This window comes from Nansenia antarctica, assembly GCF_963989245.1.
Source record: "Nansenia antarctica genome assembly, chromosome: 1".
Classification (NCBI taxonomy): domain Eukaryota; kingdom Metazoa; phylum Chordata; class Actinopteri; order Argentiniformes; family Microstomatidae; genus Nansenia; species Nansenia antarctica.
Window position 1 is genome coordinate 43,226,971 of NC_137674.1, and position 15,857 is coordinate 43,242,827.

Genomic DNA, 15,857 nt, shown 5'->3' on the forward strand with positions numbered 1-15,857 from the left:
TTTTTTCCGCCTCTGCTCGATTCTATTGGCTCTAACGATTCAAATGAGGGGTCAATCATGACATTCTGACCAATGGTTTTGGGAGTAATTTGACTGCGTAATTTGACCTTGTGTGAAAAAGAGGCGGGTGCGCCATAGGGGCTCACAGACAAGCGCGCAGTAGGGCCCTGCTTGGTGGAAACAGAGTCTAAACAGAGTCTAAACAGATGCAAATTATACCTATAGTAATATGTCAGTGAAATATAATCAATTTTACAGTCTTGATACAAGAGAAAGTCTGATACACTGATGGTGACAAAATGTCTCCAAATGGCACAATTTGGTTTTCCACCTAAACCTACCTGTACTAAAACAGGTACAAAGTTGCACTGGTTCACATTACTAGCATCTAATTTGGCACAAGTACTCATCAGACCCTGGAGTACTGATTCCTAGATGATTTGGGCTTATTCAGTCAGGTTTCCAAGCTGATATTCACTCTAAAAGCAGTTTTTTCTTTAGGCGGAGAGTGAATTTGAGATTTTTCACAATGTTCTAGCTCTATTTACTCTGACACAGTAACATATATTTTGATTCTGACACTTCTACAGTCACCCCACAGGTGTAAGCTTTCATTTGATACCAAGATCATTATGAAGGCCCTTGTGATTGTGGAAATATTCTATATTCACTGTGGGCATGTCATTTCGGGCAGAAAACCAGAAAAATACGACCGATAAGATGTGGTTTGTAACTGGGTTGGAGGAGTTATGGAAGAAATCACTGCCTACAAGAGGAGCTAGGAGCATGGAGATTCATCCTCCCAGCAGTGAGTATAATACTCTGACTGACCTTGACCTTTAACCTCCCAGCCCTGAGTATAATACTCTGACTGACTTTGACCTTTAACCTCCCAGCCCTGAGAATAGAGGTAGGGATGTAGGCCTATGTGTTCTCAGTTTGGTCTTGAGATCTAGTTTTGTTTTGCTTTTTTTCAGAGAAAGTACCTGTGGACGACTATGTGTCTGGGAGTGATGACGACGGTTATGACGAGGGTGAGGGGAAGACTGCACGTCCGTATCATTTCCGTAGCATTTCCAGTATCAATGCGCCTCCCAATCAATCTGATTAAGACAATCCAGTGTATAGACGAATGGAACCTAAATACACAGAAAATACAGAAACCGAAATAACAACTTTATTAAATAAATAATGATAATCATGAAATGTCAGTGACAATAATACCCCAAATATGTTAATAAAACACTGATTGATTGTGTTGAGATTTAGCTGATGAGGTGGTGTTTATTTCATACCAGGTGGCTCCCTCCATCTCTCAGAGCTGAGGATTGTGCTGGTGGGGTCCAGGTATGGAGGGAAGAGTTCATCAGGAAACACCATCCTGGGCAGAGAGGAGTTTGACCTGAGGAGAGATGCTCAGTGTGTGAAGAGACAGGGAGAAGTAGCAGGGAGGCAGGTCACTGTGGTCGACACTCCAGGCTGGTCGATGGAAAACCCTGTCGAGAAGACTCCTAAGCGGGTTAAAGAGGAGATTGTACTCAGTGTGTCTCTGTGTCCCCCAGGACCTCACACTCTCCTCCTGGTCATAGACGGGGATGCTTCATTCACTGAGGAATACAGAAGACACGTAGAGGAACACCTGGAGCTTCTCAGTGAGGAAGTCTGGAGTTACACTATAGTGCTGTTCACCCGTGGGGACTGTCTGGGAGACACAACCATTGAGCAGCACATTGAGACAGAAGGGAAGGCCCTCCAGTTGCTTGTTGAGAAATGTGGGAACAGGTATCATGTCCTCAACAATAAGAAAAGGGGTCATGGCACTCAGGTCACAGAGCTGCTGGAGAAGGTAGACGAGATGGTGGCAGGAAACGGTGGAGATTACTTCAAGAAACTATCACCGCGAAGGGGAGCAAGGAGCATTACAAGCAGTGAGTATTGTCTCGCGTCCCCCTTTACCTCGCTTCTACCCTGCTGCTACGCTGCTTCTATAACATCAGGATCAGACACAGGGCGAGAATTTTTTTTAATGGCTTCTGTGTGCTTTAGACTTGCGTAGAATCGATTTTATTTTCATTTTAAAAGTCTGACCGGAAACATTTATTATTGTCGCCAGACCCACTGCGTGGGAATACGACACATGCGGATGAGAGACAACATATGAAACAAAACGTGCACTTATTGCTCGTGTGACATTGGTTAAGCTGCGCCCAAAACCCCGATATTTTGCCACGTGAAATGATAAGACAAGAGGCCACGATACGATGATCGCCGTAGGAGGCGATTCGACTGTAGGCATGTGAAGTTAGAATTTCTTCAAACTTGCAGTGGTAGCAACGGTGTGTGTGTTTTAGTCAATAATAGTGTGTGTGTGTGTGTGTGTGTGGCCCTCCTGTGAGAGGTGTGTGTGTGCCATATCTCAGTATGTAGGCTATGCAGTGTAAGTAAGTGTGTGAGTTTATTCTGTTATTTATGCTATTATATCTAGTAATGTGTTGAGAAGCAATGGAAATGAATCAAGAAATTGATAGAGTAGGCTAACTTACATTATCATTGTTCTATATGCAACAGAACACAGGGGTGCAAACTTGTCACCTTTCTGCTAAATTAGCCGTTTTTATCTCAAAATAGGTCATCCATGTGAATTGTGTAGATCTGAAAAAAAAAAAAAAAAAAGTCTCATCCAAGTCACATGATGCGCGAGCTATCTAATCTCCCTGTCTGCTGAACTCTGCTGCTGTTGAAATAACTTTTAGCTTCAGGCAGCTAGGTACAGTTCCAGACAGCGTGGAGAACAGTCACAGTAAACTGTTTTCTAAGTAATTCTGCAGGTGTTGAGGTCAGGGCTGCCGCTACTTCCACACGCATCACTGTTAGACCACCGTTAGTGCTAGCGGTATCTATTTAACACCATTAGTGCTAGCGCTATCCCCCCCCCCTAAGGTTAGCCGCAAAAAAAATGGGTCACCTTTATGGGCCATCACCAGTTTGCACCCCTGAGAACAGATCACCCAGCATTGCTAATGAAAAGAATCAACGAATGTGAGTCTAATACCAATACTTGCTCTTAAAATCTATTAAAAGTGGTCTCATAAAGGTCTTAAATGTAACTTGTTGAAACCTGCAGGAACCAGCATAATTATTTTGAAAACAGGTTGCTTACATTAATTATGAGGGTGTTAAGGTCAGGGCCATCGCTACTTACACGTGCATCATTGTTAGACCACTGTTAATGCTAGAGCTAACCATCTACGGGCAAAAAAAAAAGTGTCACCTTTTTGGACCATCGCCAGTTTATCAGTTTGGTCTTGAGATCTAGTTTTGTTTTGCTTTTTTTCAGAGAAAGTACCTGTGGACGACTATGTGTCTGGGAGTGATGACGATGGTTATGACGAGGGTGAGGGGAAGACTGCACGTCCGCTCCCACAGTCATCAGGTAGGTGCAGACCTTAAATCCTTTGGGATGCACCCTGACATTCAGCCATCTTGCCTTTTAGTGGTGCAAACTTGTCACCTTTCGGCGAAATTCGCCGTTTTTACAGGAAACGGTGGAGATTACTTCAAGAAACTATCACCGCGAAGGGGAGCAAGGAGCATTACAAGCAGTGAGTATTCAGTGGTGCAAACTTGTCACACCTTTCGGCGAAATTCGCAATTTTTCCTCAAAATAGGTGACCTACGTGAATCATGTAGATCTGCAAAAAATATATTTGGTGGGGGGGGGGGTCTACATCTCATCTCATCCAAGTCACATGATGCCCAAGCTAACATCTTCCTGTCTGCTAAACTCTGCTGCAGTTGAAATAAAAAAGTCTTAAGATGGAAGTAGAAACATAAGAAGTAATAAAATAAAATAACATACCGGTAAGTTATTTCTATGTTGCGATAACTTCTCAACAGGATTTTACTGGGTTCGTTCAAACTATCGTAATTCTTGAACTATATGTGCAATCGCAAAAAATCCAACAGTTTCTGAAAGCAGAGAAGTTGCACCCTCTAGCCATTTAGGGTTATTACGATAGTTCACCAAAAAAACAAATGCATTGACCTCAAAGTGTCATGGAGTGATTTGAAGAGAAGCAGTATTTTAGCTGTGTTTTATACTTTCAGTCATGGAATGCCTCTTGTCCAATCAAATTACTTGGTCCCTTTATGACGTTGAGCCCAGTGTGCCCTCCGGCGCTCTCAGAGTGAATGTACGAACGCTGCCCGAGACTGTCTCGCGTCCCCCTTTACCTCGCTTCTACCCTGCTGCTACGCTGCTTCTATAACATCAGGATCAGACACAGGGCGAGACTTTCAAAATAAAAAAATGTAATGGCTTCTGTGTGCTTTAGACTTGCGTAGAATCAATTTTATTTTAATTTTATAAGTCAGACCGGAAAAATGTATTATTGTCGCCAGACCCACTGCGTGGGAATACGACACGTGCGGATAAAGCAAAACTTGCACTTATTGCTTGTGTGACATTGGTTAAGCTGCGCCCAAAACCCAGATATTTTGCCACGTGAAATGATAAGACAAGAGGCCACGATACGATAATCACTGTAGGAGTAGGGTTGGGTACCGAAAACCGGTACCGGTATGGTACCGGTTACTTTACATTCGGTACCTACCGAACCGAATTGCAATGGAGATTTCGGTTCCTTGTTTCGGTTCCTCTCTCGCCCCCTGGTGTCCGAAATGGACGTTACATGCAACAGTCAACCGCACGTGACATCGCCTGTTAAAGTTCCACTCAGTTCATGTAATCGAGGCGACGCGCTTGCAAAACAGTTTTGTGATTGGTCTGAATTTAGCGGGAAATTTGGATTTAACAACGACACAATATTGGCAGGGGAAAAGAATTGGAGTCGAATTTTTATAGACAACGGATTTACATGCTGGAAAAACATGCAGCTAAAATTCAGGGAACATTTGGACAATACGAGACACAAGGGAGCTGTGGTCGCATGCTCTCATTACAGGGCAATATGCGCGGTGCAGAAATAATCTAAAATCATCACGAACAGAACGGCGGAGGTACGGGTAAACAGGGCTCATGTCGATGTCATCAAAGGTAAACGTTGGTTTTCTCAGCTGATAATATGTGACAGGGCATGGTTAAAAAGTCCTCAACTAGGGCAAAATCTTTTTTCAGTTTTTTCCGGATTATGAAAGGGTAGATTGTAAGCTTTAAAATGATGTGTCATACATTGAAATCTGAAACAAGTTGAAGAAGTCATGGATAGTTTAATGGTGATACCCCCTGAACCACCGTACTGAGATATCTAGCCTCAAACTTCTTCAGAGACGTTTTTCACAGAGGTAATGGGTGGGAACAATAGCTGGTTAACTCCACCCTAATCACTCCCTCAAGACAACCACACCCTCAAGACAACCACTCCCCCATTACACTACCTGTCATTACCTACCTGTCATCTGTCAATGGGGTTGTCAGCTAACCCTCAGGAAGCAAAATTGCAGGGCTGACATGTTTAAATAGCTAAATAATAATAATAATAATAATAATAATTCAAGATTCATGATTCATCATCATTTTATTGCCATGTGTGCCAAAAGTGTATTATGAATGAATGAATGAATGAATGAATGAATGGTCTTTATTGTCATTGCTATAGTACAGGTACCAAACAACGACATTTAGGAGGGGTGGCTCCCCTGGTGCTAGGAAAGAAAAAAAAAAGAAAAAAAACACAAGAAGGGAAGGAGCTGGTTTACATAAATAGAGGCTATGTACACTATCCACTATACTATACTGTACAGATAGACGACTAGGGTTGTCATATTGCACATAGTGTTATTGCACATTCATTTAAAGTGTCGCAGTTTGCAGGCTTGAAATGTACATATTTGTGCCTCAGCACTACACCTGATTTTTTCAGTCTAGCAGCTGCCATCAATCCGTCCAGACTGTCCAGGGCCCAGAACCTAGGTCTTTGCTGTGTTCAGGGCCTGGATGGCCCATTACAAGTACAAGAGAGTAAAATTCATGGCAATGGAAAAAATTAGGCAAGATACAATTGAGCAATACAATAATAGAATGGTAAAAAATAATAATGTTGTCCGTGTGCATGCATTTATCATTATAGTCCATAAAGCATCTAGTGGGACTTCGGCGTAGTTCCTTCCCATCCCATCTGGGCATCAAAGCTGTAATAAAAAAAGAAGACAGTACATTTCAAATGATTGCCCACTGTTAACACCACTTTTACGAAATAGCCTACTACTATCTTCATAAAATAGAATTGCTTATACAATGACAATGACAAATACCTGAAGTGCTGGTGACTCATCAAGGTGTCATCTCTCAGAACCTCTCACCTCCTCATTCTGTAACACAAATTTCAGGTCAGAGGTGTGGACACTTCTCTAGTGTAGGTTTTCCATAGACTCAGTGTACTGTACTTGTAGGCTACTGAAGTAGGCTAGTGAAATCATTTCAAATCACAGTATTATTCTACAGCAAATCTACATATCAATGAATTAATCATTCTTTTTGATTCCACATAACATTACCAGGGTTTTTCCTGGCTCAAAATGAGGCGGAGGTGGTACCAGTGGTGTTTGACATCGGGGGGGACCCATGAAGCAGGGCTGTCTGGGGGTCCTTAAACGAGCATCAAACACTTAATTTCTTGCATTCTGGTGAATTGATATGCACCAATTTGTGACCTTTCTGCATCAACTTATGGTGGAAATGTCATTATTTATGTAAAGGAAAACACAATATTCAGGCACCAGATGACCAATCAAAATATAATGTAATATAATGCAATATAAGGCTCTCAGGCATTCTGTACTTTCAAATATGTATTCTCCTTGAGCAGTCAACATCAACTATCAGCTGTTTCGCTAGCAAAAACGAAAGCTAACTTATTTGCGAAACAGTGCCCACGCCACCACGTCGGCGCAGTGCCGCAATTGCAGTTAGAAATGACAGAAATCAACAACGGCGCTATCTACCTTATTCACAAAACAACAAATAACTGTTTGGCTATCCTAAGTAAACAACACAAAATCCTAGTATACAACACATGTAACTCACTAAAACTTACCCAAGAACACAGCAGAAGGTCTGTCTGCAGACGACTGTCCCATGAAAGTGAACTGGTGTGGAGATCAATGTCTGACATTCCGTTGTCTTCTTGTCATCGTCAGATTCGGAGTTCCCGTTCGGAGGTCCCATTATGTATAGTCCAATATGAAGGAGTTCATTAATTGCCCACTGTCGATATTTCTAGCGGCTTCATAAATTCGGTTTATAGCATTAACTTGCTAGAGCATCCGCATCCATCTTGTAAACTTGTCAACAGGTCCAGGTGGCTACTTAAATACGGCTGGAGTGGGCGTGGCTACACACACTGCCACAATATTACGAATAATACCCCCCACCCGACTTTGCTAACTAAATGTAGGTATTTAGTGAATGTAAAACTGTTGGATATTACATCGAGTGGGTTCTTCATCGCTTCGTTTGTCGTCCTATGCCAAAAACCGGAAAACACATTTTTTCACAACAAGACTTGTTTGGCTCGATTGTGAGGTTTCACAATGGCCGAGATGGGGACCTATTAATCAAACCTTGTTGTTGGTTGTTTACCTGAAGCTCCATCTGACTGTCACACTGTGATTTGACTTGTGTAAACAGTTAATGAGTAACGTTAGCCCGTTTTGTGCGTGTACTCTCATGTAGGCCTACTTCGTATTGATGAGCTGATAATCTTTCAGTGTGTGTGTGTGTGTGTGTGTGTGTGTGTGTGTGTGTGTGTATGTGACTGTCAGTCACAAGTTTATATTCTACGAATGTTGTTCAGTGCTGTATGCGCGTTCCCGGTTCTGTGTGTACTCTTGTGTACTTCATATTCAGTGTTTCCCATAGGTTTGCTGCCTTGGGGGGGTGGCATGGACCGTGGCATGGACCCTCCCCCCCAGGGGGTAAGACCCTGCCTCATACCAGCGTCATGTCCAGGGGTGTACTTGTACATTAAGCCGCCTCATGCTACGGAAACAGGAGATAGGCTCCTGCCCTATGGGCCATTAGGCTCCAGAACCATCGGTTCTCAAGGCTACTTACTTATGTGGTCTTGACTACCTGTCCACTTTCTCACTTGGTTCTTGCTCTCTCTCTCTCTGGTGTGCCGACACCATCCTGCTCTCTCTCCTTCTCTCCCTCCCTATCCTCCTCTCTCCCTTTCGCTGTCAACCAAAAGGTAAACAAAACAGCCAGAGTATTTATAATCTGCTGTGGGCAATCCAGTCAGATAATGTCATTTTGACTTTACTCTCTCACCTGAAAAAAAATCGTATGTCCAACTTTTAAAAACAGACATTTCCAATGCTTCAATCAACTGTCCATGTACTGTAAATATGCCATTATGGTATTACCATGAAGCCCAACTCTAGCAGAATAAGAAAGATAGTATATCTACTTTAAGTAAAATAATAAAGTGCCTCCAGTTAGCTCTTTAGCTGGCAAGTGTGCAAGGAGACCAGGGGAGGCTGGTTCATTAGGGGCAATTGGACAATGCCCCACCAAAGGGAGAAGAGAGAGATTTTTTTTTCTATGACTTCTAGACAGTGTTGCTTCTGAATATCATAGTCCAATCAGCTAGTGTTCTGTGGAGTATATCATAGTCCAATCAGCTAGTGTTCTGTGGAGTATGTTCCAATCAGCTTCAAGTCCCGCCCCTTTCAGGGCAACTTTCAGTCTACTCGAAATTGCACTAGGCTGTTCTCGTAGACTTGCATGTAAAATCTATTTTGGTAACTTCAGGCCATTCGGTCATTTGTCTATGGGGTTTTGGGACATGCACAAAGAATCGTACGTGCTTACGTCATGTCATACGGCCGGCGTCACGTTCGTTCACCTACTTCACCATGGCTAGTAATGTTCTGAACAACTCGGTTGAATCTTTAAAAGAAACACCGTTCAGCCGTCGTAGCAACCAGGAGAAATTAACAGTAAAGGAATTAGGACCACCCAGACCAAATTTAATTATAAAGCAAGTTTATAAGGCAGGGAAAATTGGAAAATCGTATAACCGAGGATTTACGAGGGGTTGGTATGAGAAGAAAACATGGCTAGCGGGATGTGAAGTAACAAATGCGTTGTTCTGCTTTCCACTACCGGACTTTGTAAACAAATTGAACAAATGGATTAGAAGGAGGCATCTTTTGTTCCCAACTTGATATTGCAACTGGACCTATTACCGAAGTCAAACTTGTGTAAGTAAGTGAATCATCTGTCCTTCAGTCATGATAGGAAAACCAAATCGATGCTGGGAGAAGGAATGGCAGACTGTATTCTGATTGTATCTTCTATGCTCTTTGTATGTTTCTATGCTCTTTGTATGTTTCTATGCTCTTTGTATGTGTCTTGGTGTAGGAGAAACGTAGGACCACGTTGGAAACAAGTGTTTCGGTACACGTTGACGTGTAGAAATTGTAGAGAAAACTGGGGGGGGTAGAGGTGATGAAGAGGTCTGTACAGGGGGGGTAGAGGTGATGAAGAGGTCTGTACAGGGGGGTAGAGGTGATAAGGAGGTCTGTACAGGGGGGGTAGAGGTGATGAAGAGGTCTGTACAGGGGGGTAGAGGTGATGAAGAGGTCTGTACAGGGGGGGTAGAGGGGATGAAGAGGTCTGTACAGGGGGGTAGTGGGGGGTGAGGGGGTCTGTATAGAGGGGTAGAGGTGATAAGGAGGTCTGTACAGGGGGGGTAGAGGTGATGAAGAGGTCTGTACAGGGGGGTAGAGGTGATAAGGAGGTCTGTACAGGGGGGGTAGAGGTGATGAAGAGGTCTGTACAGGGGGGTAGAGGTGATGAAGAGGTCTGTACAGGGGGGGTAGAGGGGATGAAGAGGTCTGTACAGGGGGGTAGTGGGGGGTGAGGAGGTCTGTACAGAGGGGGGTAGTGGGGATGAGGAGGTCTGTACAGGGGGGTAGTGGGGGGTGAGGGGGTCTGTATAGAGGGGTAGAGGGGATGAAGAGGTCTGTACAGGGGGGTAGAGGGGATGGAGAGGTCTGTACAGGGGGGTAGAGGGGATGAAGAGGTCTGTACAGGGGGGTAGAGGGGATGAAGAGGTCTGTACAGGGGGGTAGAGGGTATGAAGAGGTCTGTACAGGGGGGTAGAGGGGATGAAGAGGTCTGTACAGGGGGGTAGAGGGGATGAAGAGGTCTGTACAGGGGGGTAGAGGGGATGGAGAGGTCTGTACAGGGGGGTAGAGGGGATGAAGAGGTCTGTACAGGGGGGTAGAGGGGATGAGGAGGTCTGTACAGGGGGGTAGAGGGGATGGAGAGGTCTGTAGAGGAGGGTAGAGGGGATGGAGAGGTCTGTAGAGGAGGGTAGAGGGGATGGAGAGGTCTGTACAGGGGGGGTAGAGGGGATGAAGAGGTCTGTACAGGGGGGTAGAGGGGATGAAGAGGTCTGTAGAGGAGGGTAGAGGGGATGAAGAGGTCTGTAGAGGAGGGTAGAGGGGATGAAGAGGTCTGTACAGGGGGGTAGAGGGGATGGAGAGGTCTGTACAGGGGGTAGAGGGGATGGAGAGGTCTGTACAGGGGGGTAGAGGGGATGGAGAGGTCTGTACAGGGGGTAGAGGGGATGGAGAGGTCTGTACAGGGGGTAGAGGGGATGAAGAGGTCTGTACAGGGGGGTAGAGGGGATGGAGAGGTCTGTAGAGGTGGGTAGAGGGGATGGAGAGGTCTGTAGAGGTGGGTAGAGGGGATGGAGAGGTCTGTAGAGGTGGGTAGAGGGGATGAAGAGGTCTGTAGAGGTGGGTAGAGGGGATGAAGAGGTCTGTACAGGGGGGTAGAGGGGATGAAGAGGTCTGTACAGGGGGGTAGAGGGGATGGCGAGGTCTGTACAGGGGGGTAGAGCTATTCTCATGCAAAAATTGACTGTAAATCCAGATTTTAAAGTTGATATTCTTCCCCGTGGAGCATGCCCCCATAACCTGTGCCCCACCCAAACATTTTAGCACCAGCCGCCACTGAAGGAGACTAGCTCATCTCATCACCTCTGAGCTAGCTAGCTTGCTAGTTCTTTGACACTATTTACACTATGGAACTATAGTCAGACACTTTCTAGTCACGATAATAACGACCAATTTTAACCAACTTTCTCTGGCAGAACACTCAGCAATTATATTTGCTAACGTTTCAACTTGCTTACTTTCAATCTGCAGACATCACAGCCGGCAAAAACTCTCGCGTCTCGCGTGCACACTTGCGCAAAATCTTGTATTATTCTCCAGCGCGGCACAGTGCGAAGTGTGGAGATAGGTCTGGCTATGCGAGACTACGGCGAACTAACGTTACCAACGAGCCTATGGGCTTGCCACTCGCCAGATTCGGGTTGGGTGCGTTTAAAAAACGCGGATATTTTAGCCTAAGTGTCAGATGTTTGGTGTCTACGTCCGTAATAATTCCTCTTTCTTGGGGGGGCGGGGGGTTCCGTTGGGAGGGCGGCCCGCCCCCCCAAGGCAATGGTAGGGGAAACACTGATATTCAATGAGCTGATTATCTTTGTGTGTGTGTGTGTGTGTGTGTGTGTGTGTGTGTGTGTGTGTGTGTGTGTGTGTCTTGGGCGTATCTGTCAGTCACATTCAGTGCTGTATGCGGGTTCCCCATGTTCTGCTGCAGCTGTAGCGTCAGGATATGTTGGTATTTGATCACCTTCTATATAAAACATCGCCGCTCGGCATTAATGGCGTGACCATGGCGTGACCACCCCGCCAATCAAAAGTACTGATTTAAGTACCGTTTCGGTACTGGTACCGTTTTTAAAGTATCGATTTGGCACCGGTATCGAATAAAACCCAAACAGTACCCAACCCTACGTAGGAGGCGATTCGACTGTAGGCATGTGAAGTTAGAATTTCTTCAAACTTGCAGTGGTAGCAACAGTGTGTGTGTTTTAGTAAATATAGCGTGTGTGTGTGTGTGTGGCCCTCCTGTGAGAGGTGTGTGTGTGCCATATCTCAGTATGTAGGCTATGCAGTGTAAGTAAGTGTGTGAGTTTATTCTGTTATTTATGCTATTATATCTAGTAATGTGTTGAGAAGCAATGGAAATGAATCAAGAAATTGATAGAGTAGGCTAACTTACATTATCATTGTTCTATATATGCAACAGAACAGATCACCCAGCATTGCTAATGAAAAGAATCAACGAATGTGAGTCTAATACCAATACTTGCTCAATAGGTCTTAAAATCTATTAAAAGTGGTCTTATAAAGGTCTTAAATGTAACTTGTTGAAACCTGCAGGAACCAGCATAATTATTTTGAAAACAGGTTGCTTACATTAATTATGAGGGTGTTAAGGTCAGGGCCATATAGCTACTTACACGCGCATCATTGTTAGACCACTGTTAATGCTAGAGCTAACCATCTACGGGCAAAAAAAAAAGTGTCACCTTTTTGGACCATCGCCAGTTTGCACCCCTGTGTGTTATCAGTTTGGTCTTGAGATCTAGTTTTGTTTTGCTTTTTTTCAGAGAAAGTACCTGTGGACGACTATGTGTCTGGGAGTGATGACGACGGTTATGACGAGGGTGAGGGGAAGACTGCACGTCCGTATCATTTCCGTAGCATTTCCAGTATCAATGCGCCTCCCAATCAATCTGATTAAGACAATCCAGTGTATAGACGAATGGAACCTAAATACACAGAAAATACAGAAACCGAAATAACAACTTTATTAAATAAATAATGATAATCATGAAATGTCAGTGACAATAATACCCCAAATATGTTAATAAAACACTGATTGATTGTGTTGAGATTTAGCTGATGAGGTGGTGTTTATTTCATACCAGGTGGCTCCTTCCATCTCTCAGAGCTGAGGATTGTGCTGGTGGGGTCCAGGTATGGAGGGAAGAGTTCATCAGGAAACACCATCCTCGGCAGAGAGGAGTTTGACCTGAGGAGAGATGCTCAGTGTGTGAAGAGACAGGGAGAAGTAGCAGGGAGGCAGGTCACTGTGGTCGACACTCCAGGCTGGTCGATGGAAAACCCTGTCGAGAAGACTCCTAAGCGGGTTAAAGAGGGGATTGTACTCAGTGTGTCTCTGTGTCCCCCAGGACCTCACACTCTCCTCCTGGTCATAGACGGGGATGCTTCATTCACTGAGGAATACAGAAGACACATAGAGGAACACCTGGAGCTTCTTAGTGAGGGAGTCTGGAGTCACACTATAGTGCTGTTCACCCGTGGGGACTGTCTGGGAGACACAACCATTGAGCAGCACATTGAGACAGAAGGGAAGGCCCTCCAGTTGCTTGTTGAGAAATGTGGGAACAGGTATCATGTCCTCAACAATAAGAAAAGGGGTCATGGCACTCAGGTCACAGAGCTGCTGGAGAAGGTAGACGAGATGGTGGCAGGAAACGGTGGAGATTACTTCAAGAAACTATCACCGCGAAGGGGAGCAAGGAGCATTACAAGCAGTGAGTATTAGTACCAGCGTGCCCTCCGGCACTCTCAGAGCGAATTTACGAACGCTGCCCGAGACTGTCTCGACTGTAGGCATGTGAAGTTAGAATTTCTTCAAACTTGCAGTTTGGTCTTGAGATCTAGTTTTGTTTTGCTGTTTTTCAGAGAAAGTACCTGTGGACGACTATGTGTCTGAGAGTGATGATGACGGTTATGACGAGGGTGAGGGGAAGACTGCACGTCCGCTCCCACAGTCATCAGGTAGGTGCAGACCTTAAATCCTTTGGGATGCACCCTGACATTCAGCCATCTTGCCTTTTCCAGTGGTGCAAACTTGTCACCTTTCGGCGAAATTCGCAGTTTTTACAGGAAACGGTGGAGATTACTTCAAGAAACTATCACCGCGAAGGGGAGCAAGGAGCATTACAAGCAGTGAGTATCTATCACACAATCAAACTATCTATCTATCGATCGATCACACTTTCAAAATATCAAATTATCTATCTATCACACAGTCAAACTATCTATCTATCGATCTCGTAAAAAGTGGGAACTAATATTTCCTAAAAGACACTTGAGGAACTGTCGTTCGGGATGTAGTTTCCGGGCAATTCCAGCGTTATGGATGTGACATTAGGACCCAGAATTACAAGCTAAATGCCTCAGTAAATTAACAATTCTTACAAGATTTAAATTTCTAATGCATATTCATCAAGATGGCCGCCAAAATAGCATTGATTTCAATGACATTGGAATCCCTGTAGCAGCTCGCATCCAGTTTAAGACTCTGGTACTAGCCTACAGGGCAGTGAGATAAACAGCTCCTTCCTACCTCCAGGCCAGTGTCAAGCCCTACACCGCCGCCCGACCACTTCGCTGTGCTGACTCAAGATGTTCGGTTGCCCCGTCGCTCTGAGGCCCTCTCTAGATGCTTGTTTAGAAAGGTTGCACAATTTCTCTTGACTACAGATGTTGAATATAAGTCGCTTTGGATAAAAGCATCTGCTAAATGACTAATGAATGTAATGTACTATTATCAGATGTCAGAATCAGTTCATATTTAGCTCTGAATACTCTCACAGACTTGCACATGATTTCGGATCTTACATTATTACAAATGATGTAGGTTCTAAATTAAATGACAATAAGAAATGTTTCCAAGTTGAAGAAAATAGTTTATTATAATTTAAACACTTATTCCAGGCTACTGTGTTTTTCAACTTTAAGTTAACTTTCCTTTCCCCTTATTCTGCTAGTACAGCCTCTTTGAAATGGTACCGGCCCCTATTATCTACATAAGGATCAAGACACCGGATAACTTGTCCTGTTACTACCCACGACAAGTCCTCCTTTGTTGGCAGCAAATAGACCAAGCCCAGTTCATAATTTCTTCTCAGAAACTGGACTTCCAGTCCCTCTGAATCTGAATCTGTTACAAGCCCGACAAACACCCTGCTGGACTTCTTGCCCTTGTAACTAATGAGCATGCAATCACCTGTTTTTATATTTTCTGATGGCTCACATGGGGGGCCTTGGGGCTCATACTCATCACTTGAGTCTGAGGAATCAGGGCTCTGTATCAGTGTATGTACTGATGACTCTGCTGCAGAGGAGTATGCTTTGTATTGCACTTGGCCCCATGATATTGGAGCAACACAGTGCACGTTTAGAGTACCTGGGAGAGGTGCTACCAGCTCCCAGTGCTTCTCAATGCCATGTTCTCCACATAACTTTGAGATGTCTTCTTTATAGATGAGACACACTTCCAGTTTTGGACAGATACTTTTTGCTGTCTCAGCAAATGACTTTGCGTTTACTTGCACCAGTTGTCTGCTAAGCACGGCGGTGCTGACAGCCCTCTTCACCGTGCCCCCCACTCCATCCACTGCACCTTTGCCATGGTTGGTGGCAAAAAAATGCCAATCAACGTTCACTTCTGGGATAATCTGCTTAAGCGTAGTTGAGAGGAAGAACCAGATATATTTATTTTTGAATTGTGATGCTGCCCCATCGCTGAAAATGTGTAGTTCGTTGATGACTGGATGTCTTTTCTCTGAGAGGAAAGTAGTGACAGCCTTTTTGTCATGGTGTAGGTCATCACTTATCACAACATAGGACTGTGCTTCTTCTTTGACCCAGGCTACAGCCGTGAAGATGGTAATCTGGCTCTGATTCCAATAAGCAGCCTGGATTTCATCTTGGTAGCCTGCTGTGAAGTTTTCTGCAAAGTCTACCTGAAGGACAGCACACCTCTCATCCCTCCCCCTTTTCTTCTCCTGAAAGAAGGCACTCTGTTGTTGTTTGATAAATGCATGTCGAATGAACTTGGGGGCAGTTTCAAGCAGTTTGTCAAGGACATCTCTGAGCAGTCCAGTCTTCTGGCTCTTCACATGCACTCCTCCTGCAGGCTCCCAGTAATACCAACT

At 44.5% G+C, this 15,857-nt stretch overlaps 1 protein-coding gene across 1 annotated transcript; it reads left to right on the top strand.

Moving 5' to 3' along the window:
• Positions 1-786: 786 nt before the first annotated feature.
• LOC308150204 (GTPase IMAP family member 8-like) lies at positions 787-13,456 on the top strand (the record flags this gene model as incomplete). The annotated part of the gene is made up of 6 exons (XM_080523059.1): positions 787-808; positions 978-1,034; positions 1,299-1,928; positions 3,338-3,394; positions 12,495-12,551; positions 12,816-13,456. 6 exons carry the CDS (start codon positions 787-789, stop codon positions 13,454-13,456), a joined length of 1,464 nt encoding a protein of 487 aa, XP_080379185.1.
• Positions 13,457-15,857: the final 2,401 nt, after the last annotated feature.